We start from the raw sequence: 27,146 nt of genomic DNA on the forward strand, positions 1-27,146 counted from the left end.
CAGAAACACCAATTTAGTGTAGTGGTTTGGTCCAAAATACTCATTACTATTTACCTTCTGTAAGATAAGAATTAGGAGAAAAACAAAGTAGGCACTAAACTTGAAAGAATAAAAAGAAGTTTATTAAGACCTAAAAGAGGGAAAAAGAAAAAAATAAAATCATACCACACCTTCAGAACTCTTCTCCTCCCCCCACCTTTCTCCCTTCTCCCACTGCCAATGTAAAAAGACAACCCTTGAGATGTTCAGTCTGTTTACCACTGCCATAATAGCCTTGTTCAGTTCATTTAGGAAGAGGAGTCTCTCTTGCTCATGCTATGGAGAAACTATCACAACGAGACAGCCGCCCAGGTCGGTTCTCTGCTTGCATCATGTGAAAGTCCCTTCCCACGACTTGCAGCTTTTCCCACAACTGCTTTTGAAGGTCCAATCTTGAGCTACTGGAGTACCATTTTAAGGTTGAGCCGTTCAGAAACAAAAGTTCTCTTCACCCATCTCTGGAAGCATTTCATCTCTAAGAATAGAGGCCCTTCTCCTTCCCTGGGAGCAAAGAGTCCTCCTCATCTTCATCTCTAGGACTATCTCTGGGAGCACCTCTAGGAACTGAGGTCTTCTCCTTTCCATTTGAAGCAAAAGTCCTCATCGCTTCCATCTTTCCCTGTTCAAACTTCTCATGAAATTACAGCTGCTTCAGCATCTGCCTATCTCAGCGCAGGTGCTTTTGCTCACAAGTATGAGTTGAACGCTCCACCCCCCATGCCTTCATGAAATTACAACAGGTACTCTGATACATCATAGCTTTACAACAGAATTTCAGCTTTAAGCATCTCCTCTCTCTTCCCTCAGGTTTTCAGCTCTTCACAGCACTAAAAGGGTTAACCTCACCCAGGCCTTGCAGCTAGAATGTCGCTTATCGCTGTTGCTCACATGATCTTTGCTGGGCAGTGGTGGGCAGCTTTCAGCTGAATCTTGGCCACACTGGAGAGGGGGAGCCGGGCTGCTCTGGCTGCCCACAGAGCAGGGCTGGGGGCGGGGGGGGGGGGGTCCACGGGTGGAACAGGGCCCATCGGCTCCAAGATGGCCGTGGCCCAGCCCGGCCTGGCCTGAGCAGGGCCTGGGTCGGGCCCGCTGGCCCCCGCACGGGGCCCGCAGTCACCTGTCCCAGTGCCGGAAATGAGACAGAGCCTCTGCCTCGGGGTTTGTCTATTCTTAAATGTGGACCACAGAGGCAGTCACAATTTTAAGTGGCTTAAAGAATTGTCCATATTCAAACTGGCCAGCTGATAGGTTCTGTCAGGTCATAGAGGAGCTGTAAGAACCCCTTTGCAAGAACATCACTTCCGGGACTATGCTTGCTAACCCATGACAGTGACCTCTAGCATCTCTTTCAATCTATTTTTCTGTCATTTTCTGTAATCTCCTGGAAAGATTCTCTGAAGTGCTTTAAATTTACATAGGCTAAAAAGATAATTATTTTTAATGAGAACCATGATTTTAGTCTCACGGTGCAACTTCAAGGGTGCTGCATAATGTTAAGCATATTATTCAGGCCCTGTGGAGCTTTCCCAAGATAAAAAATGCCGCAACCATTCCCTACCTGAAATTTGGTCTGAATGGCAATACTGAGTCACTAATGACACTGACAGCTTTTTCACCCTTTCCTCCTCTATTAAAACAAACAAAAGTTATGGCTTCCTTCTTTATATTAGTGCTTTAGCGTTTCTTGATATTGTTGATTTTTTAATGTATCTTCATTGTACTTAGAAAACCCCCTAATGTTTCTACATATTTGCACAGGTAGGGAGTTTGACCTTTCATGGCGATTTTGCCTTAATTAAAATAATCTGAAAAGTGAAGTTTGCTCCTTTTAAAAGTAATTGGATTAATGCAAACATTTTCAGTGCCCACTTCAAACTAGTATAAATGGTCTGACATTAAATGAGGTTAAAAAGTCCCCTATAAACTACCACTACTGTTATTAAATTTAATTAAGATAGAACAGCAGGCAGTTTGAATGGGAAAGTGTTGCACAAAAATGGCAGCACAGAAAAATTATTCTGATGTTGTCATTAAAGCTAATTGGAAGCAAGGGTTTCTAAATGACAATATAATTAACAGGCTAATGAATACCAGATTAAGATTGTTATTAACAATGAAATTTGCAAATATACTTGGAAAACTAGTTAGGGGTATCACACCATTAGAGCTATTACAAGGTAAAACTCTACAAATTATACAGCACTTCATCTGATGATGGTACAGAGCTCCAGCCATGTATCAGCAATTAAACCTTTTGCCCTCACACCCTCTTCTTCTCCAAATTAAGTTATAATTATCACAGATTAGCTATAAAATGTGTGTTTTGAGAAATTACGCTAAAACCGTGCATAGAGCTCATGAAAATAGCATTGTTTGATAAGGCAATGATCAAAGTCGGGAGAAGGCCAATGGTTATGTGCAGCCTATGGCCTGAGGCTAAAAACCAGCCACTGCTGGGATTCACCACTGAACAAAGTCTCCACACATTGAGGAACAAGGGGTCTGCTAAATAAGGCTAATGTGGTTTTACGCAGAAATGAAATTATTTCTACTTTTAATAGGAGCATTTGGGCTGCCCCCTTTTCCATGAACCCCTGCTAAACAGCAGATGGAACCGTGCTGGCTCAGATCTAGGAGACTGTCCTTTGTGTGTCAGTTTGTCACCATTTCAGTGCTTGAAGTGAAACCTCAAGGACAGGGCAGGAATGATGAGGGCTCTTAGTGAGGAGGACACCATAATAAACAACATAAAAGGTGACAAAGTGAACAAATTACAGAAGAGCCTGATGGTCGCTTTCCTTGTTCCAAAAGATTTTGGCTGTGTTTGCAGTGCTGTAAGGATCCCGGTATTCTTGCCGGCTTGAGATAGTATCTGTAGAAGATATTATAGTTGAACAGGTATTAGGTATAATATACTCTTCTCACCAGGCATGGTTTAGGTTTCATTCTGTTGCTGAAGAATGTGTCACAATTTTTTTGCACGTTAAAACCACATTTGCAAGTTTGGGCTCAGGCATGAACTTGCTTGTCCTGAGTCTAATTGTTAACAACTGCTATTATTACTTTCAGTAAGGAACGCAGGCTCTAGAAAGCAGTGTATTGTTTTTATAGGTTTTTCAATAATGCAAAGAGAATCGGTGAATAAGAGAGTAATTAAGCAGACTTGTGACAGATCTTTGCCTCTGGTTAGTTTCTGCAACATTGTCATTTGTATATGTATTTTACAATACCTCCATAGCAAGATGGGTTTGTCTTCTGCAAAATTTGTTAACATGAAGGACAGAGCTAAAAGAGCTGACAGACAAATATAACCTCAAATGGCCTAGCATGTTCAAATAAGTGAATGTTATTTTCTCAGAAGCTGCAAAAGGACAAAAAAAGGCCTGAAAAGAATACAGAGTATGCCACAAAACAAAAAAAATTGCTGGATTTGGGTTATGGTGGTACATGTGCCAAAATTGCAGGAGTTTTTAAGAAATCTGAGAGGGAAAAAGTGAAGTGCTGAATAAAAACTTAAAAGCAGAATTTTAAAGAAAGATTTTACTTAACTAGCAACTACTAGATGAGAAAATATTCTACATGAGTAAAGGTATGAGTAAAAAAAGGAAGGAAGAAAATTATAAGAAGCACTTTACTGCAACTGTACCAGACTGATTTTCTTAGAAGACTTTGCAAACTTCTGTTTATAAGCATTTTTACAGGTCAGAAAGGTTCAGCTTTTGTCATGGAAGAGAATTGTTCAAATCTGAAGATTCAGGCTTCTAAGCTAGAATATAAAACAGTATCATAAACAACAAACTACACATTTTCCTTTGCCTCTACAACTAAGCATATCTAGATAAACACATATTTCACCCTTAACTGGGGCATCCAAACAAAATGAAGTGCATTCAAAAAATTCATCCCAAAACTATTTAGTGAAAAACTAAAAACATCTGGAGGAGACAACATAAGAACAAGCACAATGACAAACTGTAAGAAGAGATGATCTGAAAAAACCCAAGATTGATCTCATATCCGTTGACTCAAAAATTAAATTTCCCTAGAAGTCAAGATTCTTTTCTTCACAGTAACCATTGGGAACCAAAGAAAATTTTTCATCAACTACTCTTTTGCCAAGACTGAAATAATTCACATCCTTTAAATACAACTCTTTATGTAATCCTTGCTTCACAGTACTTGGCAGAGCCAATAAGGTCCAAGTCATACACAGTTGTGTGGACAGAATGAAACTCTTAAAACATCAGTAAAATTGATCATATTGAACCCTGACAGGGACTGCATCTTGCAAGATAAAAAGTGGATTATTTCAGCAGTTACCAAAATGACATCATATCAAAAGATGAAAATCTTTGTCTGGAAGAGACATTTCTTACCTGTAATCCCTTGGAAGGGAAAGGTACACCTTTACTTTTAGGTTGGCATTGAAATGACCTCAGCTAAAGTCACTTTATTCCCAAATGAAGGCAACACAACACAGATGTTAAAACTGTTCTTTATACATATCACTCTTTTTGCTTGGCCTGAGTTCTTCTAAATTGTTTTGTGTGGAAAAGCTCTTACATGAGTTAACATTAAAGTTGTTATGATATGTTCACACTTATGTAACACACTTTTCAGTTGTTGATGGGAATATTATAAAAAAACACATTCATGCTAGTGTGAAACATGGCCTTAGAGAATCTTCCTGAAATTGGCAGCAAAAGCAGAACTCATAACTGAAAGAACAATGTTTTGTTATTGAGTCTTGAAGCTCCTCAAAACAAGCAGGGAAAAAATCACTACTTGTTTCATCAGACTATTAAAAAATACTCCCTATCTTTACCCTTGAGTAAAGCACCAGCATAATCATGCTATTGATAGAAACAAGATAAGGTTTTATTTGAAGTAATCCATCCTGTTTCTGTTCTGCTGCTGGTTGTTTTCATTTTCTGTGAGAGGATGCCTTCTGTGTGGTCCAGAAAATACATGCACACATTGTTTTTAGATGCTGTAGTTGCTGAAGTCCAGCTGGCTTTCTGGCAGACATGGCACTTCTTAGCAAATTTCTGTCTACATTGGGTTATAAGCATTATATCATATCTACAGGAAGAGTGGTGCTGGTTTTCAAATCACAGTATGCCCCACTACTGATGGCAGTGTTTGTCTTGGGAATGAACACAGCATTATGTTGAGAGATTGAGCTCTTCCAAAGGGTCACTGGGTGGGAATTGCCCTGTGCAACTTCAGTTTCCACAGCTCTTGAGTGTGTAAAGCCCCTGGCTTTTAAGCATGGTGAGAAAGGGTCGGGGGGGATGGAAAAGGGACTAAGTCAGTGCTCTGCAGCCAGAAACCTTTCCCTGTATGAGTCAGCAAATAGACACAGTAGTGAGTTCTGGACCTCACCAGTACAACAGTTAATGTTTACACTTTCTTCACACTGTTGACTGGCTTGAAAAATCACTATTAAAAAAGTAGAGGTCACACAATTATTATTTTGTTCAGAACACTTTAGCTGCTGAACAATATCCTATAAGTCACATCTAATAATGAAAAGTTCTCCACACAAACCTTTGGGCTTTAAAGGATGGGGGGAAAAAAAAGCTTAAATTCTGTAGAATAAATCTCCATTTACTGCAGAAAAATATCCCCAGTGTATGGATGTAAGCTGAGCAAGCAGTGAATTTTTCAACTATGTACTTTTTTGGTTTAGTATTCATTAATATTCTCCATCTGACAGTGGTTTCATTTACAGGTGTGTAAGAGAAAACTGAATTCTAAGATTTATTTAGTTGAGAAGAGAAAGCTTATAAAGGTCAGCTCATGCAAAGAGGAGACATTTTCACATAATTTCACATACTGCTCACTATGAATATCATACAGTAAATAAATAGTAATTCCTAGCTTTTATATAGTGCTTTTCAGTTACATATAAAACAAAGCTAACACTTGAATTTGCATTGCTAACTCCAAGTGCATAAAAGAATGCAATTTTAACAAAGCCAAGATTTGTTCACAAACTGCAGAATAATTGATTTATGATGCTGGTCTTCCATGGCCATTATAAATTAATTTTTCATTCAAAAGGTTAAGAAACAATTTGCTCCATCTCCATAATAAACATACCACTTTCTAACTTTAATTAGTTGGAGAGTTTTTGTCCGTGAATACCGGGCTTTTTAACGATTCATACCCATGTGCTTCTGGCCAGTGGATGGCAGGCAGGCTGCATCCTGGGATAACAGGTCTTTGGTTTGACTCAGTGAGGACTTCCTATTGCCTTCCTGAAGATCTGACTGATGTGTTGGGGTCCAAGCTGATAAAAAACAGGCTCAGAATGACTGTCCTTGAGATATGGGGGCAGAAAGAGTGAGTGCATCAGTCTAGATAGGTAATCTCCCATGCCTGAAAACCTACCACCAGAAGCACTTGCAGAAAATGGAAATTGGAGGAGGAATAAGCCCACATATTTCATTGTGGACAAATTATGACAAATTATTACTTTTGTGACAGGATAAAAAGTCTAAATTATACAGGAGAAGCAGTAGCTGTCACATCATCCTGACTTCAGTAAGATTTTTGACATCGTGTCCTGTGAAATTAATATAAGCAACCAAGGAACCTGCCAGCATGAGGGGGCACAACTTGTTGGAGAGGTGGACTCAGGAGTGCTGCGCACTCATGTAATTGAGAGAGGAACTCATGTAATTGAGAGAAAGGAAAATGGGTAGGTCATCCAGGATTGTTCAAGCAGTTTCGCTTCTGATGCAGCTATCAAATGAAAGCTCTGTTCACAAATCCTCAGGCAGTACTAAACAGAAGGAATGAAATGTTTTGGAAGGGAAAAGCAGACCACAAAATAATATTGAAACACTTTTTCATGCATTTGCCACAGGATCCCCCCTTTACTGTTCACCTTCCTTGCATGTCCTATTATGCCATATTCCTGTAAAGTTCTTCAGCACACTGAACATTTTGAAGAGAACTTCAATAAAATATCCACCAGGTATGGTTTAGGCACACGTGCTCACACTTTAGGGCGGAAGGATAGACTAGCCATTATCAAGAATCCTTTTCAACTCAGTTTTTGATCTATTTTAACAAAGGTAACTCCCAAATTGTATTATCCACACAACTGAAGAACACTCCATATAAACACTAGAACATATAAACAACAAGAAATCATAATGATGACAAGAAAAACAGCTTTTCTCCTTCTCAAGTGAGGAAGTAGTATTCTTTAATTATCAGATAAAAATAATAATATTTCTAGTACTTTTAAAACCTCAGGTTATACTACCTGTCTCTCAGGAATCACACAGTGGCTATTTATATTCCTGAAGCAGCCTTGAGAAGTTCACCAGTTTCATATATTCACCCTACTTCTGAGAAATGTACAAATTAGCCCAAAACCCTCATTTTAAGCTAAACTTGTTACTTCAGCCAGAGCACAGAGGACTTGATTTAAAGTTGCTGAATATAGCTTTTGCTAATTGCGGTGACTGGCAATGAAAAAGGCCTCCAAGACCTTGTAGTTTAGGATAATATGAACTTGCACCATCATCAGTTTCAATTCACTTTTTCATACATTCAGTGCAAAGACATATTCCTTCCCGCTTGCCAAAGATTAAATGGCTCTCTTGCTCCTCTGGGATGCCAGAAGACTGTGTTTATCAGATTCTTAGGTCTAAGATTCTATTGACACGTGTATGAGAGTAAGTTAGATTTCATGCAGTCACCCAGAAATGAAACAAGTAAATGCAATTTTAAGGACCAGCTCCATGTAATGTAAATCTTAGAAATCACAGAGTCTCCACCAGTATAAATACATGGAAGGGTTTGCAAGAAAGTGTTATATCAGCATGAATTCAATTCTATCCCTCCCCTAAGCCACACAACATTGATTTTTAAAGATGGGAAACTAGCTACCATGGGAGCTGTACAAAAATAGATGCTCTCTGGTACACAGTGGGAGTCACTTCAGAAGGAATCCTGTGGTTAGAAAAAGCAAATGACAAGATGTTGCCAGTAATGTAGGTATCTGGGAAGTGACAAGAAATACCATGGTCTTTCATATCTGAGGTTTTGGACAGGTTTTATTATTATTTATTTCTCAGGGGACATCACATCCACTGTCTTCTGGACCATGCCTACCAGTCATCCATGCCTTGCAAGTTCACTATGTACTGTCTTCATTACACAGGAATAGACTAGCATTACTATGTGTAGTTGCACTCTAACAAACTGAAATCTTTTTGAGGAAATGTATTTTCCTGAGTTTAAACTTGATTTAATTCCTTGATTTGCTTTCTTTCCGAAGAGCCACCTATCAATACTTGAATTCTCACTTGTCCTCTACAATCTCTTTAGCTCTTTCATAGTGCTAAAGTCTCAACTTTGTTCCAGTGAATAAACATCTTTGCCTCTATTGATTAAAATTCACAATATGTGATTTTTATTTGTATTTCAAATATTTCTGGATGCTACTCTTTGGTTATATTTGACAAAGTACTGTACAAGTACACAAGACAAAAAAAGGCAAAGCAACCATGGGTGCTTTGAGTCTCACCTCTTCAATAACATATTTTTACAAAAACCTGCTTTTTTCCCCCACAATTTCAACTCTTCAGAGAATATAATAATCTGTTGACATCGTTCATCTATTATTTTAATACACACAAACTCTGATCCAACCATAGGGACAAAAAGTTTTAGTTTATTGTGTTTCCCTCATTTTGCCAGAGTTGCCGCAGCAATTTAAAGAGCTGCTGCTGCTTTACACTCCATGCTAGGACACAGCCCAGAAGTTTGTCTTTTGTTTTTCTCTATTTGGAACAATCTGGAGCAGATTTCAAAGCCCATAGAAGAGTAACAAGAACATCAAGTCATATATTGAATTGTTAAAAACCCGATATTCACGGACAAAAACTCTAACTAAATAAAGTTAGAAAGTGGTATGTTTATTATGCAGGTGGGCAGCATGGGAGTCACCTCCTAGAGATGTGCCAGCCCCTTACACGGTTATTTGCCCACTGTTTATTTCACAAAGTGCTACATATTAATCATATACGTACCTCCAGCACCTCCCATTGCTGCTTCCTGTTAAAATGAGGTTACTAGTCCTTTGCACATGCACAATTCTTTTCTTGATTTGGGTCGGTGGTCTTGAAAGATTAAGTCAGGGATCTCTTCATCACCATGAACTTCCTACCTTCTATTGTGGCAAGCCTCGGGAAGCCTTCTGGAGACGGTCCGTACCTCCTGCCTGTATTTGATCATGCAATCTAGGTGCTGGCTATAATTCTATCTGCTTCTTTTGTCCTTATGGCAGTTCATTTACTATAAGCAAAGTTGCAGACAGGTGCATAATGGTGAATAGCACTGAACTTCTTGGCTAAATTTCTAACTCTTCGTTGACTTGTCTTTTGGTTCAATCAGTACAAATTGCTTCTAACTCCCAGCTAAAGTTTAACTTCATAATCTTGACTCAATATCAGGGATAGCTAGTCATACCAGTATTAGTAAACACTGTTTGCACCTGCAAGCCAGCCCCATTTTGGACATTCATATAGACAATTCACGGAAGCTGCTCACTGGACAAGCAGGGTTCAGTGGTGTGATACTAGAGAGCCTGCCTATAAACACTTTGTCTGGTTTTGGGGTACATGAAGTACACAGAGATAAATTATCAGGGTAACAGAGAGGACTGGAAACGCTCTGTACATTTCTCCTGCTCCTTGCTACTGTGTGATCCTACAATGAATTTCAGTCACCTAGCCTAGACAGTCACAAGGCAGAGGGTGGGAGAGTTCAGAGTGAGCAGGGGAGGTTAAAAATGGGGAATCTCCATTCCTGTGCATGTTGAACATTTCTGTGTCCCTTGTGGCCCCACTGAAAGCAAAGGCACAGCATTCAGAGGAAGCTGCTGCTCCTGAATAACAAGTGCTCTGGGGAGAGGTAAGAAGAAGCAGATGGGGAAAATCACTGGTCTGAGGACAATAAACTATGGTAAAACCCAGGTCTGAAATCAAAAATGAGCAATTATTGATGGTAAATTTCAAACTACCACCTTTTCATCAACTCCTCAAAATTTTGCCGGCTCCCAGAGCATTCACTCCTTCTGTACATAGTGTGCCACATGTTAAGATTACCTACAGAAAGCACATTGATTTTTTTATGTAAAGGAGTGATCCTGTGGGGTGAGGGAGTTCAATATTCCACAAGTGTCATAATATATAAAAAGTCTCTTTATGTACCCTAGAAATCTGAAAGCAATGTGACAAAACTAAAGACAACTTTGAATTTGGTATGACTCCTAATTTAAACTAGTTGGAGAAATACCTTTCCTCCCTTTTGGCTAAATACACTATGTTGTGCAGAGTCTCTTAAATTTTTAGGGTTTAAAATACATTCTGTCCACGTGGTAGCTAAATATCTTGTTTTCTCTGTTTATTCAGAAATTACTTTTCAAGAAGTGTTTTATACTTTTGTCACAAAAGCTCTCAGCATTAAAGAGACAGTTGTATTACAGCATAAAGGAACCATAAAACAGTAATATGAGAAAATTGATACATATATCACGGTTATTTTATTTTAGTATTAAAGAGAAAAAAAAAAAGAAATGATCTTGATGGAATGCACATCATTACTCAGTTGCATTCCTCTTTCATCTCTCCAGTTTATCAATCTCTCTCATGTTATTTCTTTCTAGTAGGACTTACTTGTATCATCATATGGGTCAGGATCAAATTTTCCTGTGTTTCTTAAAGCTTCAACTACAAATGGCAAAGTGAGCCACAAAGCAGGCTGCTAACCTCAGAGAGGGTGTCTACATGGACTGAGACTGAGAGATCTTGGGAAAATGTGTTAACAAATAGTTAGCTGAGAGGAAAGGAATCCATCCTCCCTCTCCCAGGAGACTCAGTTTCACTGTTATAATGTAAAATTTTGATTCTTCAACTCACTGTTCTGGAATTTCTGCTGAGAAACACTTACAAAATGCTTGTTTAGAAAAAAAAGAAAATAATTGACTGACATGTTTTGGATGCTGTGCTTTATAGTGCATAAAGGCACTGCTTTCAGGGGAGGATGCTGAGCTACAGACCCTGGTTGGAGGCAGTACCAGTGCAACCAAGGCCATTTAAACCCTCAAAAGGCCCTTCTCAGCCCTGCTGCTTGGCTAATTTAGACATTGCTCTGTTCAGCATTTGCAACCTAACACGGAAACGTGCCTGCTTCCCCAAGGCACTGCTTTGGGCTCCAGGTACCCAGTGCAGAAGGTGTCCAGGCACCTGAGGTCAAGTAGCACAGCACCTAATTTCAAAGAAGCGCTTGAGTAGAGAACTGTTCCTGTGGGAACTATCTCGGAATGTAAGGATTAGAGTCATCAACAGTTTTGTGGATTTGGCATGTAGTTCGCTGTATCAGAGAGTGTGAACTGCAAGAGCTTTGTGCTCTGGCCACTCCACTCAAGGCTGATTAACAGAGAGAGAAATAACACAAGTGTAATCTGAGAAAACCTCTACAGTGAAGACATTCCTTTTGGGATGTTAGCCAGCTTTTTAAAAATTCATATAATTATTTTATATGTAGAATTTTCCTATCGTGCAATTTGAAGAGCAACTTCCTTAGGAAAACTTGTAGGCTGTAATACTACAAGTATTTTGTCTCAGTAGAGTAGAACTTGTCCACCAGGCATTTAGAATTATATGCTCCTCACACAACTCCAGCTAAGCACATTTCTCTGTGCTAACTTTTTTCCCAGACTCAGGAACACACTTCTACACATTTTATGCATTAAATGCCTTTCCCTTTGTTTTGCTTTTGCTGACTTAGCAATTGATCTGGTTTTGCTTGGAAACACTGTCTCTTTAAATAGGAATAGCTCATTCTTAGTGGCTACAGTTGGTAAATTATAACATGCCAGAAATATTGTGCATGCTTCTGAAAGGTGTAATAATAATGTCTCTCCAGATGTGTCTAGAAATTAAATAGCAGTTTTGCAATGCCAGTTTTTAATAAGCAATCTGAAGAGTCTATAATTTAGGGAACATTATAATTTAGTATGAAAAAAAGAGAGACAGATTATAGCCCTGTATGAGCCATGAAGCAGAAGTTGTCTAGATTTTCAGAGGGCACACATTCCCAACTAGTAAACATGTTTAGTACATTACATGTTCTGTTACAGCAGTAATTCCTCCATAGAATTATTTCTGTCCTGAATAATGGTGTGTGTGGTTACAGCACTGGTGCAGAACAGGTACCAAGTTCAGTTCTGTGTATGAAGATCATAATTTCCAGAAATGCACCTTCCTACCTTATCTGAAAGAAAGATTTACATGACTCCCTCATCATACAAGCTCCCCTCTGTCCTGTCCTTCTCAGTAGTAAGGTACTCACTATCACTAGAATCAAGGCCCCTATCACTAGAATCAAGGCTCACCTTTGCTGAACTGCCATGGAGTAATGGTGAATGCTGATGGGATGACTGGGATGTCACTTCTCACAGGCAGAAGGCTGTTTCCCCTGGAACTACCTCCTCTGGCTGCAACACTGGCAATGGTGGAGGGAGCCAGAGGTGTACATCCTTATCAGCACTTTATATCCACTCTGTCACCTAGAGGAAGAAAACAACAGTTCTTTCATTTTCCTATGCAGAAATTCATAGGGTTGGTAATTGATGGTGTCATAGTTCAGCTCTGCAGCAAAAATTCAAAGACAGCAGGAACACTAAAGCAAAAAAAAATGTACTTGGGAAGAGGTACATTTTAAATTGCAATTATTGTCTTCTGCATGCGCCTGTATATTTGGGTTCAGCTTCTCTAAAATTTTTGGAATTCATTTAAAGAAAATTAAAATCATTATAGACCATAATGTCTTATCAGAGTTGATAATTTATCAGTGAAGACGTCCATTTCAAGACCTTTTACTAAAATGACTGATACTGAGACAGTAGGTGACAAGAGCATAGTGCACTCCCTTCTTTAAGCATTCAGAAATTTAGCAAAGGAAGTTGGATTTGGGCTGAGTCAGCTGGGGCCATCCTAAAGGGGTCTGTGTTTGCTAGAACTGCTGGTGTTTGTGTACCCACCCAATCACACAGACTGCTCTGAAAAAGCCTTCTTCCCTCCCATTTCTTCACTCCTGCTCCTGTAGTAATACTTCCTCTCCTGGTGTTCAGCAACAAAACTAACACCAGTTCCAAAGGAATTCCATGAGAATATGGACAGACTTCTAGGAGCAGAGGAAGCACAAGCTTGTTGTTGAGTCACACACCTGCACAAAACATTTGGGTGATATTGCTTCAAATCAGGATGGTCATGTTTGAGTTCTCAGTTTTCCTGCTTTATTTCCAAAATGACAGTAATGCATTTGTTTTCACTTCACTGTTTGCATTCACATTCTTTGTCACTGCACTTAAAACACTGAGTTACAATTTAGCTGCTCTTTAGTGAGAATAATTGCCAATATCTTGCCAAACAGCGTGTGTCCACTATAAATGAAACCTGCATAAATTAGAAAGGAGTATTTTGCTTGTTAAGAGACTCTGAGAATAATTTATGCTATAAAAAAACACCCTGATATGGCTAGTAGCAAGTAGATGATTATAAAATTATAAAATTAGGGAGCACATTTTTGTGTAATTAAGAAAATGAATGAGAACTAAATTTTGAGGAGTGCTGATGGTATTGCCACCATACTGTAATATAGTACATACTGGCACATGCATTACTTTTATATACAACTACTGTAATTTTTAGGAATAGTTATTATATTAAGTTAGAAATATATCTTAAACTTCAGAAATGCCAACAAAACACAGTGCTTAAAAAAAGAAAAAACCCAAACACTCAGAGAGATAGTGTCATACATGAAATCCCTATTTGTGCTTGGTCTTTGCATATTAAGTGCTTTAATTAATTAATTCTGAGTTAAATATTTTTAAATTGAATGTTAAAATCAACCCATCAGCCCAGGTACAAAAATCAAGTTCTATTATCAGTGTTTTCAGTTGTTCAAAGTAGTTTATTAAGAGAGTTGCACCCTTCCCAGTTAAAAATTCCCCAGTTAAAAATCCCCAACTTATGCTCCCTTTTCAAACTTCAAACCACCTGTGCACCATAAGAGTTATCTTTCCTGTGTTTACTGTATACTTTTACAAGTGTTTTAAGATGGGTTGGATGTATTTTAATACTTTTTTAGGTGTTTTTACTTGCACTTTGGTTCCAAGGCTAACTCCAAAAACCCCAGTTCTAACAGCCAGCAGCTATTTTTAGCCCCATAGCCGTTACCCTGTAGGCAAGCTCCATGGCAACCCGAATTTTAATGAAGGCATTTTAGCACCCTTATCTCAACTGATACCACCCCTCTGACAACGACGAGCTATTGGTGGACGGAGATGATCTGTCAAAGGGAAAGCACCAATCACTTTAAACTGAAGGGGCGGGCTGTGGGTGGCTGTGGGTGGGCTGTGGGCGGACTGGGGCGGAGCAAAGGCACTATAAAAAAACGAGACAGGCTTCAAAAAAACAGATCGAGAGAGTGTCCCCTGCCGGTTAGCTGTGGTGGATGTCAGTGCTGGGCATTAAAAGCCTTACTCCTATTAAGGAGCCTTTAGTAACTTTGCTTTTGGACCAGCCAAAAGCCAGCCCAGCACTGCAAGTCCTTTTTCTCTACCTGAGGTCCAGTGCTGTCTCAGCTGGAAGATCTCAAATCCCTGCGCTCCTGGGGCATACCATCTACTGAGCCATAGGATCCCAAATTTTTATATTTTTCTAATTTCTGTAATTTTTCAATTTTTCTGTTTTCAATAAATTTTTTTAATTTTTTTTAACTAGGAGTTGTCTCATTTCTCACAGATAGCGAAAAAAAATCCACTGTATATGTAATGATTCCATTTTGCTGTGTTCAGAGGAAACTGTTGGGAAAGTGATTTTTCAAAAAAAAGTAAGCAAGTTATTCTTTCCCTCTTCTAACATAATTACTTAATACCTAGAGCTTGGGTGCTTGTTTTTTGTCTGTTCGCTTATAAATTTCTCCTAGTTTAGAAAATTCTGTCAAATTTAGCATAGCAAAGGTATCACATGAAAGAGAAAAACAAATGGAAAACACTCCATTTTTTTTCAGATTGAAACAGTGGCAAATATGAGAGACTTTGGGATCCAAGTTCAAGTACATACGTGTACACACATGTACACCTGATACCATTTATTCTCACTCTTTGAGCTGGAGTGAGCTGAAGAAACAGATCTTTATGACCAATTTTGTCTGAAAATAAGTGTTCTGATCATAAGACAGTTAATGAATGGGTATGTTCGTTTGGACTAAATATTTATTCAATCTAATGTTTTTCCTGCAATGCTGGTACTTCTTTTTATAATCTGTCACTAGCTGTGGAAAATCTGTATTTTTATTTTTGCTTTTAAATGCTGCCCAGGTTTCTAACAGTTGCCAGGTGAAGCAGATTTCACCTCTCATGTCTGTACACCTGCTTAAAAAGTGACAATCACCGCGTGCATTGAGGCAAAGTACAGGGCATGCAAGTAGCTGCTTTTCGGGAGGCACAGGTAAGGTATCATGTGAGAGAGCCAAGAGTCCCTGGCAAGCATGAAATTGTGAGTTCTGTATTTTTTTTTAGTTCTTTGCAGTGGCAGTGACTGCAAACCTGATCCCATGCAGGAGGTAATTAACATGGTAGTTTTTCATTCCAGTGCCTTCTCTGCAGAATGGATGCTGGACCCAATGTTGGACCTCAGGACACTGGGGTGCTAAGAAATGGCAGCAAGCTGTCCCATGCAATGAATTTGTCATGCAGCCACCTGTAACTACTCTCTGGAAACATTCAGTCCCAGGCCCTGTTTCTCTCACTTGTACAACTACTGTTGAATATACGGAAATCTTAACTTACCTTCATAAATAAATTTTTGGAATCTCTCTGTAAGAGAATATGCCAGCACAGTGAACTGACTGGTATTGTTTTATAAGTAGTGTTGCTGAAAAAATGTTATTTCACTGAGAAACAAGAAGGAAATGCCCAACTCCACATACTCATCTCTTCTTCAGTAAGGAGACAGTGTAATGTCTAAAACCCTGTCATTTAGCTGCAGAATATTTTTACCGCCTTTTAGTGTAACATGCACAGAATAACAACCAGCACCCAGAACAGCACAGATGAGGACATAAAGAAGATTACACAGAGATCAAGTACTGTTTACGCTGCTGTCTCTTGAGTGCATGAACCTTACACAGGTAAGTGACGGTTCCTGGAAACCTGACAGTACTCCTGGGGAGCTGCTCGGTCTCATCTTCAAGACATTCAAGTTTATCTCAAGGAAGAAAAGTTTTTATTATGAGGTGTCTAAGCAGGACTTTAGGATTACAGCTGGCATTCCTGGTGATTATTATAGACACTAAACTTTCACTTTTCTTAACAGCTGAAAATCCCAAACTACTGATTTCAATGCAATTTTCAGGTTATTCTTTTCAGCTCCTTTATAAGGATCCCCTTCTGCCGGCCTATGCCACCTCTCTGCACTGTTGTTCCACAGCAAGCCAGATGTGGAAGCCTCTTTTCTGTCTTCACAACCCTCTTCCACGGCTTCTTTGTGTTGTCATGAAAGGCCACTGTTTTTTCCATCTGGAGGTGGCTGCCCCAGTAAAAAAACACTGTTTGGGCTGCAAAGAGGAGGAGTCACAGCTACAGTGTCTGCTACCAAGGTAAACAACTCTGCCGAGCCCTGGCTGGGAGGTTACACAAGCTACAAGATGCAGCAACAAGGGCACAAAACATGAGCTTTCTTGCCTTTAGGGAATGGTAAAAGGGAATGTCCAGGAATGTCCATGCTTTGGATAGCAAGCAGTCAGCTGCCTTTCGTGTTTGGCAGTCACTTGCCTGCCTTCTAAATTGTAGGCATATGTATTTCCCCACAGGGTTTTTTTGTGTTGTTTTGTTTAGGTTTTTTTCCCCCAAGTTTGAAAGTTGCTGGAAATGGCATCAGGAAATCCCTACTGTCTGCTGTCATGAGAATGATTTCCACGTTATCAGGTTCAAATTTATTTATACAACAACTGAAAGTAAAACAGAATGGAGGAGGGGGTGGAGCATTTGCTACTGTCACTCGTGCAAACCTTATCCTAACTTCTGTGTCGACGTGCTGCTCAGCATTCTGAGACTTGTGAGTATTTCAGAACTTTTGACATGCTCTTGTTTTTCTTTTCTCTTCATTGTATTAAAAAGATGAGGGAACTTAGAGATTAGCTTCAAATTATTGAATACGTTCAAAAACTGTCTCATAAGATTTCTTATAAAAGATACAGTTTATGTCTTGTGTTTAACGTTGCACTGGGATCTTGTTTCTCTGTTTCTATTGTGTTAGAGAAATCAGCAAATAGAGAAAACTGGTGCTAGCTCTTGAAAATCTGTCATTGTTTGGCAACAAATTCACACAGCAAAAATGAGGAGAAAACAAAGCTACTGCTCTGAGCCTAGTTAACACACTAAGGACAGAGACAAAAAACTAAGAGAAAAGTTATTTACATACTAGTGTATACAGTTGAAAGAGCATTAAATGCAGGCAGAGAACAGAAAATCTGCGGTCAGTGGAATCCTACTGAAAACAGTGACAGAGTTTCTGTACATGATAGCAGTGTAATAGGAAGGTTTTAATCAGTAGCAAACAAGAGTAAACAAATGCATTGATGAGTCTTGTTAAAAATAACACTTTCTACCTAGTCATGGAATCACATATTCATTTAGGTTGGAAAAGAGGGAAAAGATGTGTAGGACAGAAACTTGTCAAGGATTGTATTGTCAAAATCTGCAAGATATATCTGTGTAAGTCTAACAGGAAGTCCCCATTCCTGTGCATAACCACTACCTTGTGATTCCTTCTGTATACAGAAGATATTTTTAGGCAGCTTACTTTTAAGAGAGTCTGATGCTGCAGAACAAACTCCTGATGATAATTATCACAACACGTTTGGCTATACTTTCCAAGTAGTAAATCGTGCAGCCCTTCCTTTTTCTCTCAGGATTGTGTTTATTTCCATTTACAGTTAGTTATCAGTTTATTTGACATGTACCAGTTAAATGGAAAGGTAACACTTGGTTATTTTGTCTTGGAAGGAGATAATTATAGATCAACATAGTGTAAACAAACAATATTTATACCTCAATAGAGGTGTTAAATTTGGGCATCTACTGGGCTGTTCTAAGCTTAAGAGTATGACTTTATAGCTGTGCCCTGCTCTGCACCCGCACCAGAGGGCAGCAGTAGGAAACACCTGGTACAAGAACCAGCACTCTGGGAATGGGGATATCCGGGAACGTGAGAGAGGCAGACTGCGGGAATTACACCCTGTGCCAGAGTTTCAGGAACGAGGATATCCAGGGGTGTGAGAGAGACAAGCTACTGGAATTGTACCCCAAGACCGTCCCTGTATGACACAGGGGATTCCTGGTCCTCTCTCTGCCTGGCTCAGCACAGTGACTGAAGGGCTAGAGGAATGCTGTCATGCTCCTGCATGTCCCACCTGTGACTGCCCCAGCACTCCTGGTGACCTGGCACATTAGGTGGGAGGTTCTGCAACTGGAATGGAACAATAACAAGGAGGATGGTCCATCTGGCTTGGAGCTGTCACTGAGGTTAATTCAGTCTATACCCTGTCTCAAAAATTTCTTCCATAAAGAGAAAGAAGATGCTTTCCTAAGGGAACAGAAAGCCCCATATGCAGATCAGGCATGCTTCTTCAGGAAGTCGACTTCCTTCCTGGGGCATGGGTTAAAGATGTGAAGTGTCCTCCTGTGGCACAACCCTCCGATTATTATCCATTTTCTGTTTCTTCAGGTAGGCAGTGATAAAGTTGCAACAAGAAGTTCAAGGGCAATTAAGAGACTCCAGGGCCTTGGGTAACTGTTAAGGGGTCAGGAGCACAGCTGTTGCTCTCCTCTATCCATCCAGTTGCAGGGAAGGACTGGTACAATCCAGCAGACCCATACCTGGCTCCAAGCCTGGTGTCACCTGCAGAATGTAGGGATTTTGATCATGATTTGGCCTGCACAACACCAGACCTGCTGGCAATGGATGGGATACACTTGTCCCAAAGGAGGAAAAGCATCTTTGCACAGAACTTAGCAGGGCTTAGCGAAACAACTTTAAACTAAAATGGAGAGAGGGGTAAAACCAGGCTCACTAGAGGCAAACTTGAAGGTAGCTCACCAGTTTCTGAGTGACTATGTGCTAGCAAGTTTTTTCTGTCTTCCACTAGAGGTGGGGGATGGAGATCTACATGGCAACAAAGACACAAGGGTCAGTGATGTTTTAGAAACCATGGAAGTACCTGAGAATGGTCGTGTAGGAATTAGAGCTTCTTTCCCAAGGAGGTGGTAGAATCAACAGCTCAACTGAAGTGCATCTACACCAATGCACACAACATGAGCAACAAACAGGAGGTTAAGCAGGAAGAAAATTAGGAGGGCTAAAGCCCAACTGAAGCTTTATCTGGCTACTGCCCTAAAAGACACAGAAAATTTTTTCTTTGAATACATAAGCAATGGGACCAGGGCTGTCAGCCTGACTGTGCTGCTGGGTGAAGGTCATGGAGCAGATCATCTTGAGTGCTATCCCATGGCAAGTACAGAACAACCAGAGGATCAGGCCCAGTCAGCAAGGGCATAAGGCAAGTCCTGCTTGTCTTATCTGATTTCCCTCCACAGCACTCTTCTGGAGAAACTGGATGGTCATGTGGACTGGTGTACTCTTTGCTGGGTGAAAAACTGGCTGCTTACCCAAGCCCAGAGTGGTGGTGAATGGAGTTAAATCCAGCTGGCAGCCAGTCACCAGTGGTGTTCCCCAGGGTTCAGTGCTGGGGCCAGCCTTGTTCAGTGTCTTTATCAATGATCTGGATGAAGGTGTCAAGTGCACCCTCAGTCAGTTTGCAGATGACAAGTCGGGTGGGAGTGCTGACCTCTCCTGAAGGCTGGGAAGGCTCTGCAGAGATCTGGACAGGCTGGACAGGCCCAAGGACAACTGTTTGACTTTCAACAAGGCCAAGTGCCGAAGTTCAACCCCATGCAAAGCTACAAACTTGGGGCAGAGTGGCTGGAGAACTTCCCAGTGGAAAAGGACCTGGGGGTGCTGGTCAACAGCAGCTGAACATGAGCCAGCTGTGCCCAGGTGGCCAAGAAGGCCGATGGCATCCTGGACTGGATCAGCAATAGTGTGGCCAGCAGGACCAGGGCCGTGATTGTCCCTCTGTACTCAGCACTGATGAGGCCACACCTCGAGTGCTGTGTCCTGTTCCGGGCCCCTCATGACAAGAAAGACATTGAGGTGCTGGAGCGTGTCCAGAGAAGGGCAATGGAGCTGGAGAAGAGTCTGGAGCACAAATCCTGTGAGGAGCAGCTGAAAGAGCTGGAGAAATTTAGTCTGGAGAAATGGAGGCTCGGGCATGACCCTATCACTCTCTAGAAGTCCCTGAATTGAGGTTGTAGCCAGGTGGAGATTGATTTTTTTCCCCAAGTAACAAGTGATAAGACAAGATGAAATAGCCTCATGCTGTGCCAGGAAAAGTTTAGATTGCATACTACAAAAAATTTCTTCACTGAAAGAGTGCTCCAGCATTGGAACAGGCTGTCCAGGGAAGTGGTAGAGTTACCAACACTGAAGATTTTTAAAGGACACATAGGTGTGGTGCTCAGGTTAATGGCTGGACTCAATGATCCTGAAGGTCTTTTCCAACCTAAAAAATTCGGTGATGTCATTATGAATGTTTGAATTCTCTGGGAAAAATAAGATTATGGTCAGATCCATTCTAAGGCTGCCTAAGTGTTCACTGAAAGGGGTCACAGGGAACAGATGTACAGGCTGATGCGGAGTAGTTGGACAGTATAGATAATATAATAGATTTTTTCTTATAAGTGAAGAGTTCATTCTCAGCTTGCAGTGTCTTTCAGGCCATGGACAGTGATACATTTGACACAAACCTGCCAATGTCAGGTTCAGGGTTCTGTCAGAACAATGTTTCTCTTCTCTGTGCTCGGAGAGTTCAGCTTGTGCAGCCAGCAGGGAACAAAGCAGTCTGGAACAGCTCACTGTGAGACATTCTGTTCTGTCCAAACAGTGTGGTTGGTGGCATAGAGTGGGTCACTGCAGGCCAGCACAGTGCTGCTGCTTGCAGGGATCAGGGAAGCACAGCAGCCCATACTCAGTTTTTGGAACAAACTTGTTAGTCTGCACAAAAGTACAGATTTTATTCCTCTTGCTTTTTTACATGACTCAGTCTTGTTGCTATACTATTTCAACACTGCACCATCAGTAGGAGCTAAAACCCAGGAGAGTGAATACTCATGCATTCCTGGTTTTTATGAGGCTTTTCTGTGCACTTAAACACTTATAATGGAAAATAGTGACTTTAAAGGTTATTTTAATACAGGATGGTAATTCACTGCCAATTCTCATTATTATAATACATTCCCAATTCTTTACACCGAATTATAGTGTTAGGCAAAACAAGAACATCCCAAACATGTCCATTTGCTCTCCCTGCATGCTAAAATCTTTCTAATTTTCAGAAGTGTTTTAAAAGTAATTGCTTAGAAATTGAGGGAGGAAATCCCTACTATCAGTTACTTATTATCAGCTACTTATTTCTCAGAGAAACATGTATGAAGCAAAATCTCATTTTCTTCAAGCAGTTCCCAAATTTAAAGACATGTTCTCACTCAGCTGAGGTGTCTGATTCCCATTTTACAGGTTTTGATAGGACAGAAATTAATTCCAAGAATGAATGCTGACATATTAACAAACAAGGTGATAGAGTTTGTCTCTGCAAAGAGCAAACTCTTGTGGAAAGCACTATTAATAGTTCCTCATGGGAGTATATGCTCAGAACTCCTTTTTGAGCTGATGTTTAATGGGACAGAGCCATGTTGGAGGTCCCTGGTACCTACACAAACAGATCATTCTTTCACAGAGGAAAGGAGTTCTGGTTTCGTATCATTAATCCCAGATCAGTTTACCTTATCACTGCCTCTGTGCCCAACAGAGAAGGTTCCTGCACACTGAAGGTTCCTCTGCTCTTGCTGGTCCACTGCTGTTCCCAAGATCCCATGCTCAGAATGAACCTGGAGGTAGGACCAGAAGAGAAAGACATTTCATGCAAGCTGCCTGTACTATATCAGTGTAAACAGAGATCCATCCCACTTGTCCAGGGCTGTGTCACCTTTGAGATAATATTCTGCACAACTCTCTGAGAAGTCTGGTCTAGGATTTCATCCACATCCTTTAAACAACTAGGGGCCTGTTCTCCATCATCTATCAGGATTTATGGATGGCTGGGGCTAGATTTTTATGTCATGGTGAGAACACAAAGAATTTAGGCACCTCGGCATCTAATAAAAGCTTTCTGTCTTCCATTCATGAATTAATGTACTATTGTAAAATAAGAAAACTGATTCCTATTTATTTATTATTTACCTTAGAAATTAGTGACAAACAGCAGAAACATTTGGAAGTCAGCAGGAGATGTACTATATAATTAAGCTGTTGTCCCTGCTGGTAAGTTATTATAAGCAGGTAACAGATACATGCATCATTACAAATTATCATGCAGTATTTCCTGGTATAACAAATGAGGTATGCCCTTAGCAGCAGCATAGGGTGATCATTCAGACATTGTTGATACAGCTGCTATAAATTACAACTGAACAGTTTAATAGTTTACCAATTAACTCAAGTGTTAATGCTTAAATATTCTTTACCAAAAAATGGCTAATGGAGTTTTTTTGCCCACCAAGGAACTGCTTTTAAAAGCCTCTTTTATAAAAATACATGTAGACTAAATGGGTTGCACTCTGTCATAGTTAAAAAAATCTTATACCAAAGTTGGTAATCCAGCCCACTCATGACTAAAATTTATCAAATGTATTAGGATGATATAATTTAAGAGAAGAAAATTTACTGACTGCAGTTTATTTTTGAGTAGATGGATCACCATATTCTAAACAGCTAGTCAGAAATGATGCCCTGCAGTCTCTGCCAGAAGGCTGTGAATGTCAGGTGTTGGTAATTTTCTTCCCTAGAGTTTAAGCTGCAAATAAGTACAGTGTGGGAAAGTTTATTGTCTCTGCTGGAGAAAGGACCTGATCTCATTGACAATGTCGGGTCACCATCTGCCACAGACTGTGTTTGTGCAGATACAAATTGGACAATGCAGTTGTCGAGCTAAAGATCTTGTGAACAACGTGTACAGTAGAAGACCCATTTTTTGTAAAAGAATAACAACAGTGACAAGGTTTTACTTCACATATCTTAAAACGAATTTTAGCTGTTAATATGTTGTTAACATATTATTAACATTGGTTCTTGTTGGTTGATAAACAATATGATAGAAAGTTGGGCATGAACTCTTTCGATGCTGCATTGGCTAATTAAGAGTTATGGCACTTCTACCAGTGGGGCCTGCATATATTCTGGCAAATGACAAAGCTGCTGTCTGTCTTCCTGTAAGGGGAAGTGGGACCCTTACCTGCCCTTCCAGGACTAAGGAGAGGTTTTGCCGGGACTCTATGGAAATCTATGTGCCTGACTTCTGAAAGCTGCAGCTGGTTACTGCCATCAACCTACTTGTAAGAGGAGAAGCTGTCAACATGAGCACACTTGCTCAAAAATAACCGATTATATCTGTTAGTATAAGCCATACAGTCAAGTAACCTTGGGCTGAATGTCATATTAACCTCAGGCTGAATGCCATGAAAATAATAGACACAGAAGAGGCATACCTATAAGAACCAAGGGTTTGTAGTGTGCTTGTAAGAACACAGGAGTGGGAGTCACAGTGGCTCTCGAAGGCTCATCTACTGTAACCTGTGGCAGAAAAACAAGGAGTACAGTTTGTTCAGCAATGGTGTAGTTCCTAGAGTGTTGCGGTGGGGATTTCTGCAACATGTATAGGCAGCGAGGCCCTTGGACAAGAAATAGGGAGCGATTCTTGATAGATGTTTCGGAGATGTTTATTTTCCAGCCACATGGCTGGGGTCCTGCTGAAGAACTCTGCAGTCACGGCACCAGCAGGGTCCTTCCCAGGCAGGGAACACAAAACAACCAATGGGGAATGAGGTTGATCAGGGGGTAGGGAAAGCTTGTAGGCTGTGTCTCTACTCCAGGGTCCCCTCCCCCTGGACCCCATGCCAGGGGGGAGGAACCCCAATACTAGAGTTTTTCTTTATGCTGCTTCTTGGCAGAGTAAATAGGTCAATTGGTGTTTCACATTCCTGAGGTTTAATTAATGCTGATACTATGATCAGTTGTACTCAGGGCTGTCATGTGCAGTGGAGAGGCTGGGCAGCAGAGGGGATGGGAGGAGGGTAGCACTGGGAGCCCACCTGGGATTGCACTGGTGCCTGTTCTCAGCCTGGGAATTCCAAGGGTAAACCTGTCCTGCAAAGACCAAAACTGGATACTGGTGATGGCCAAAGTCATCAGATTGGGGTTCACGTATGCTGCCTCACTGCTTACAGCTTTCTTTCACTAATTTTATTTTATTTTCGGCCATTTTTATTGAATAAAAAAACGTCTACAGCCTTAGCTACACTATCTTATAGTAATTACTTACATGGCCACAAGACATGTGATTTTATACTGGCTGGAATATATATATATGTATATCTATGTGTGTATGTATACATATATATATATACACACATATATATGTATATATATATATATATATGCCGCTTACCAGTATATTATCCAGTTTTTTCTTGATCATGGATTAGTTAATTTTTCTCAAAAGTTCTGAAGGATAAGAAAAGAGGAATTTCACTCTACAAATGCAAAAATATTGGAAGAACCTAAGTATTTTGGGCCCAGTATGTGATATCTGGAGATGAATTTTTATTTTTGTTTTAACTGATTGTTCAGTGTTCTCTAGGATTGTCTGTGTTCACTTTAGCCCCCAGTGTGTTCCTGTGCAGCTGTAAGGACTCGCAGCCATTTTGAACTAAGCCCTGCAAGGGCACTTTTTCTTCAAGCTGTAGCATCTACCCTGGAGAAACCTGAGCTAGCATCTGACCTAGCTGACTATAGCAACTAGAAATATTTACTTGGGTAGCATGAAGCATCCCATCTTAGGGGCAGATATGCAAAGCAACCAAAAGGTAGGATTTCTTGTAAGAGGGAACTCAGAAAATTATTGTTGCTTGTGAAAAAATCTGTGTTAAGGAGCTTGCCCAAATCACAGGGAGTTGGTGAGATGAAGGCAAGGACAAGACTCAGGGCTGCATCCTGCTGCCTTTGTCGTTGAACCCAAGTTTTCTTTCTGTGATCTTGTGTCTCCTTTTCTACACATCTTTTTTTCAAACAAGGACATTTATACAGGGGTTTGCTTTGGTTTGTTTGTTTTCCAGGAGCTTGGTCCACTCAGTGAAAACAATCCATCTGGCTCACAAACTCTGTAAAAGAAAAAGGAAATCATTACATCATACTTTGAATAAAGATGTAATACCTTTTTATAATTATGAATTCATGGGAAGGTAGTGAGCATGGGATTGAGTTTCAAGTTCTTGAATACAGTATGCTTTAGTGTTCATAAATCCTTCTACTTCTGCTACACTCAACCTTTCTCCTACCTTTCACCTCCACCATGTCTTAATTCTTTGCTGTGCTCTCCATCCAGTCATACAACTCAAATTCCACTGCTGTGCACCAGCAGCATCACTGATTTCTGTTCCTAAGCCTTCACAATGCTGTTCCTGTAGAAAGCCTTTTTTATATCTATATACACATATACAAAAAGTTCTGCTTGCCTTGGAAGCTCTGAGATGGAATATGTCCGCGAAGAGACTGCTGGAGACCATCTACGCAATGCCAAAAAATCTATTCTGCAATTATGTAAATAAATTAAGTCACTCAGGACTTGGCCAGGTTTATGCAGGTTTTCTAGGCTGCCAAACTTGAAAACACTACCAAAAAGCACAGCTTTAATTAAATACTTAAAAACATTATATGAAAGAAAGGCATATTTTCTGCTAATTTGTTTCTGGAAATGAGTGAATTACTCTTAAGGGGACTTAAAAGAAAATCACTCGCCTGAGTAAATGACTCGGTGCAGGAAATTCCAGCTCCAACAAGTGCATTGTGACCAAAATAAAGGTAACTGAAAACTGTCTTATTGTTTGAGACCCAGCTGCTGAAGGGCTACAAAACTGGCAACAGTGCCTTTACACATTACAGAAACAACACTATTCTCAGCCCATATCTCTGAAATTCTCGATACTTAATTTTCTATGAAGACAGTGCTTATGCAATCACACATCTGTATTTTCGTATTTCCATCCTCCACCACATTTCTTTTAATTCAAGGCCTAATTTCATTCTATAATTCACATTGGAAGAGGCACCTACAGGACCCTTCTTCAAGCCTCCCACCTAAAGCAGGGCTAACTTTGACATCACAGCGGGTTGCTCCAGGCTTGGTTGATTTTTCAATATCTCTGAGGATGGAGCTTCTACAGCTTCTGTAGGCAGCCTCCTTCACAAACTGATTTTCTTGCAGATTATGTTGGGACTGCTTTTATAAAAAAATGCTAATATTAATGTCCAAATAAACTGTTCTGTCAACATGCTTTTGTTTTCTGCTGTATCTCTTCAAGGTCTTGCTATGAGTACAAAACCAGTTGCTTGAACGAAAATTTGCTTGTTTCTTCAACCACAACCCTTGCAAGATTTGAACAAAAATCTAGGGAAAAAAATTTATAGAAGGGAAGTTAAACATTCCAATTGTATTTTATTGTGTTACCTGTAGAAAGGTAACAAAAAGGGCAAAAAGAACTGGTTAGACAGTCACCATGACTGTCATGAGAAATCACAAAAAATTATCCTTTGCTGAGAATATGCATTTTCCAGGGACCCCCCCTTTATCCTGCAAAATTCAAAGATGGGATTCTATTATCTAAATAAAAGTAACCTTTTCAGAAAGTCTGTCTTGTGTTTTCCATTAATTTAGAATATGTACAGGGGAATTGGAAAAGTTACTCATGAAATTTCAGCAGCTTCCTGCTTTCAATGATCTTAAGGATGGGCTAAGAGACACTCAGAAATCTACTGTGGCTTTATACTTGCATGTTTTTT

At 40.1% G+C, this 27,146-nt stretch overlaps 1 protein-coding gene and 1 long non-coding RNA gene across 9 annotated transcripts in view; one reads left to right on the plus strand and one right to left on the minus strand.

Moving 5' to 3' along the window:
- Positions 1–1,293: 1,293 nt before the first annotated feature.
- Positions 1,294–27,127, minus strand: LOC104697268. 5 transcript variants are annotated; one of them, XR_005601715.1, is made up of 6 exons: positions 26,445–27,127; positions 24,757–25,468; positions 23,798–23,882; positions 22,037–22,141; positions 12,461–12,634; positions 1,294–3,805 (listed from the first exon to the last, which is right to left on the minus strand). It is a non-coding gene; the product is annotated as an uncharacterized LOC104697268 (long non-coding RNA). The 5 variants fall into 5 exon arrangements; XR_005601716.1 differs by lacking the exon at positions 26,445–27,127 and having other exon boundaries at positions 1,294–2,911; positions 3,686–3,805; positions 24,757–25,864; XR_002048250.2 differs by lacking the exon at positions 26,445–27,127 and having other exon boundaries at positions 1,294–2,911; positions 24,757–25,864.
- Positions 16,616–27,146, plus strand: part of IL15 (interleukin 15) — a 39,859-nt gene continuing 29,328 nt past the window's right edge. For 2 of the 4 annotated variants that reach the window (XM_019293365.2, XM_010412077.3), the window contains exons 1-2: positions 16,616–16,734; positions 16,973–17,192. In XM_019293365.2, the coding sequence (XP_019148910.2) occupies positions 16,631–16,734; positions 16,973–17,192 (324 nt within the window). In that variant the 5' untranslated portion in view covers positions 16,616–16,630. The other 2 variants (XM_039550637.1, XM_019293366.2) reach the window with 2 other exon arrangements.

The sequence above is a fragment of the Corvus cornix genome, chromosome 4 (genome assembly GCF_000738735.6).
Source record: "Corvus cornix cornix isolate S_Up_H32 chromosome 4, ASM73873v5, whole genome shotgun sequence".
NCBI classification, from domain to species: domain Eukaryota; kingdom Metazoa; phylum Chordata; class Aves; order Passeriformes; family Corvidae; genus Corvus; species Corvus cornix.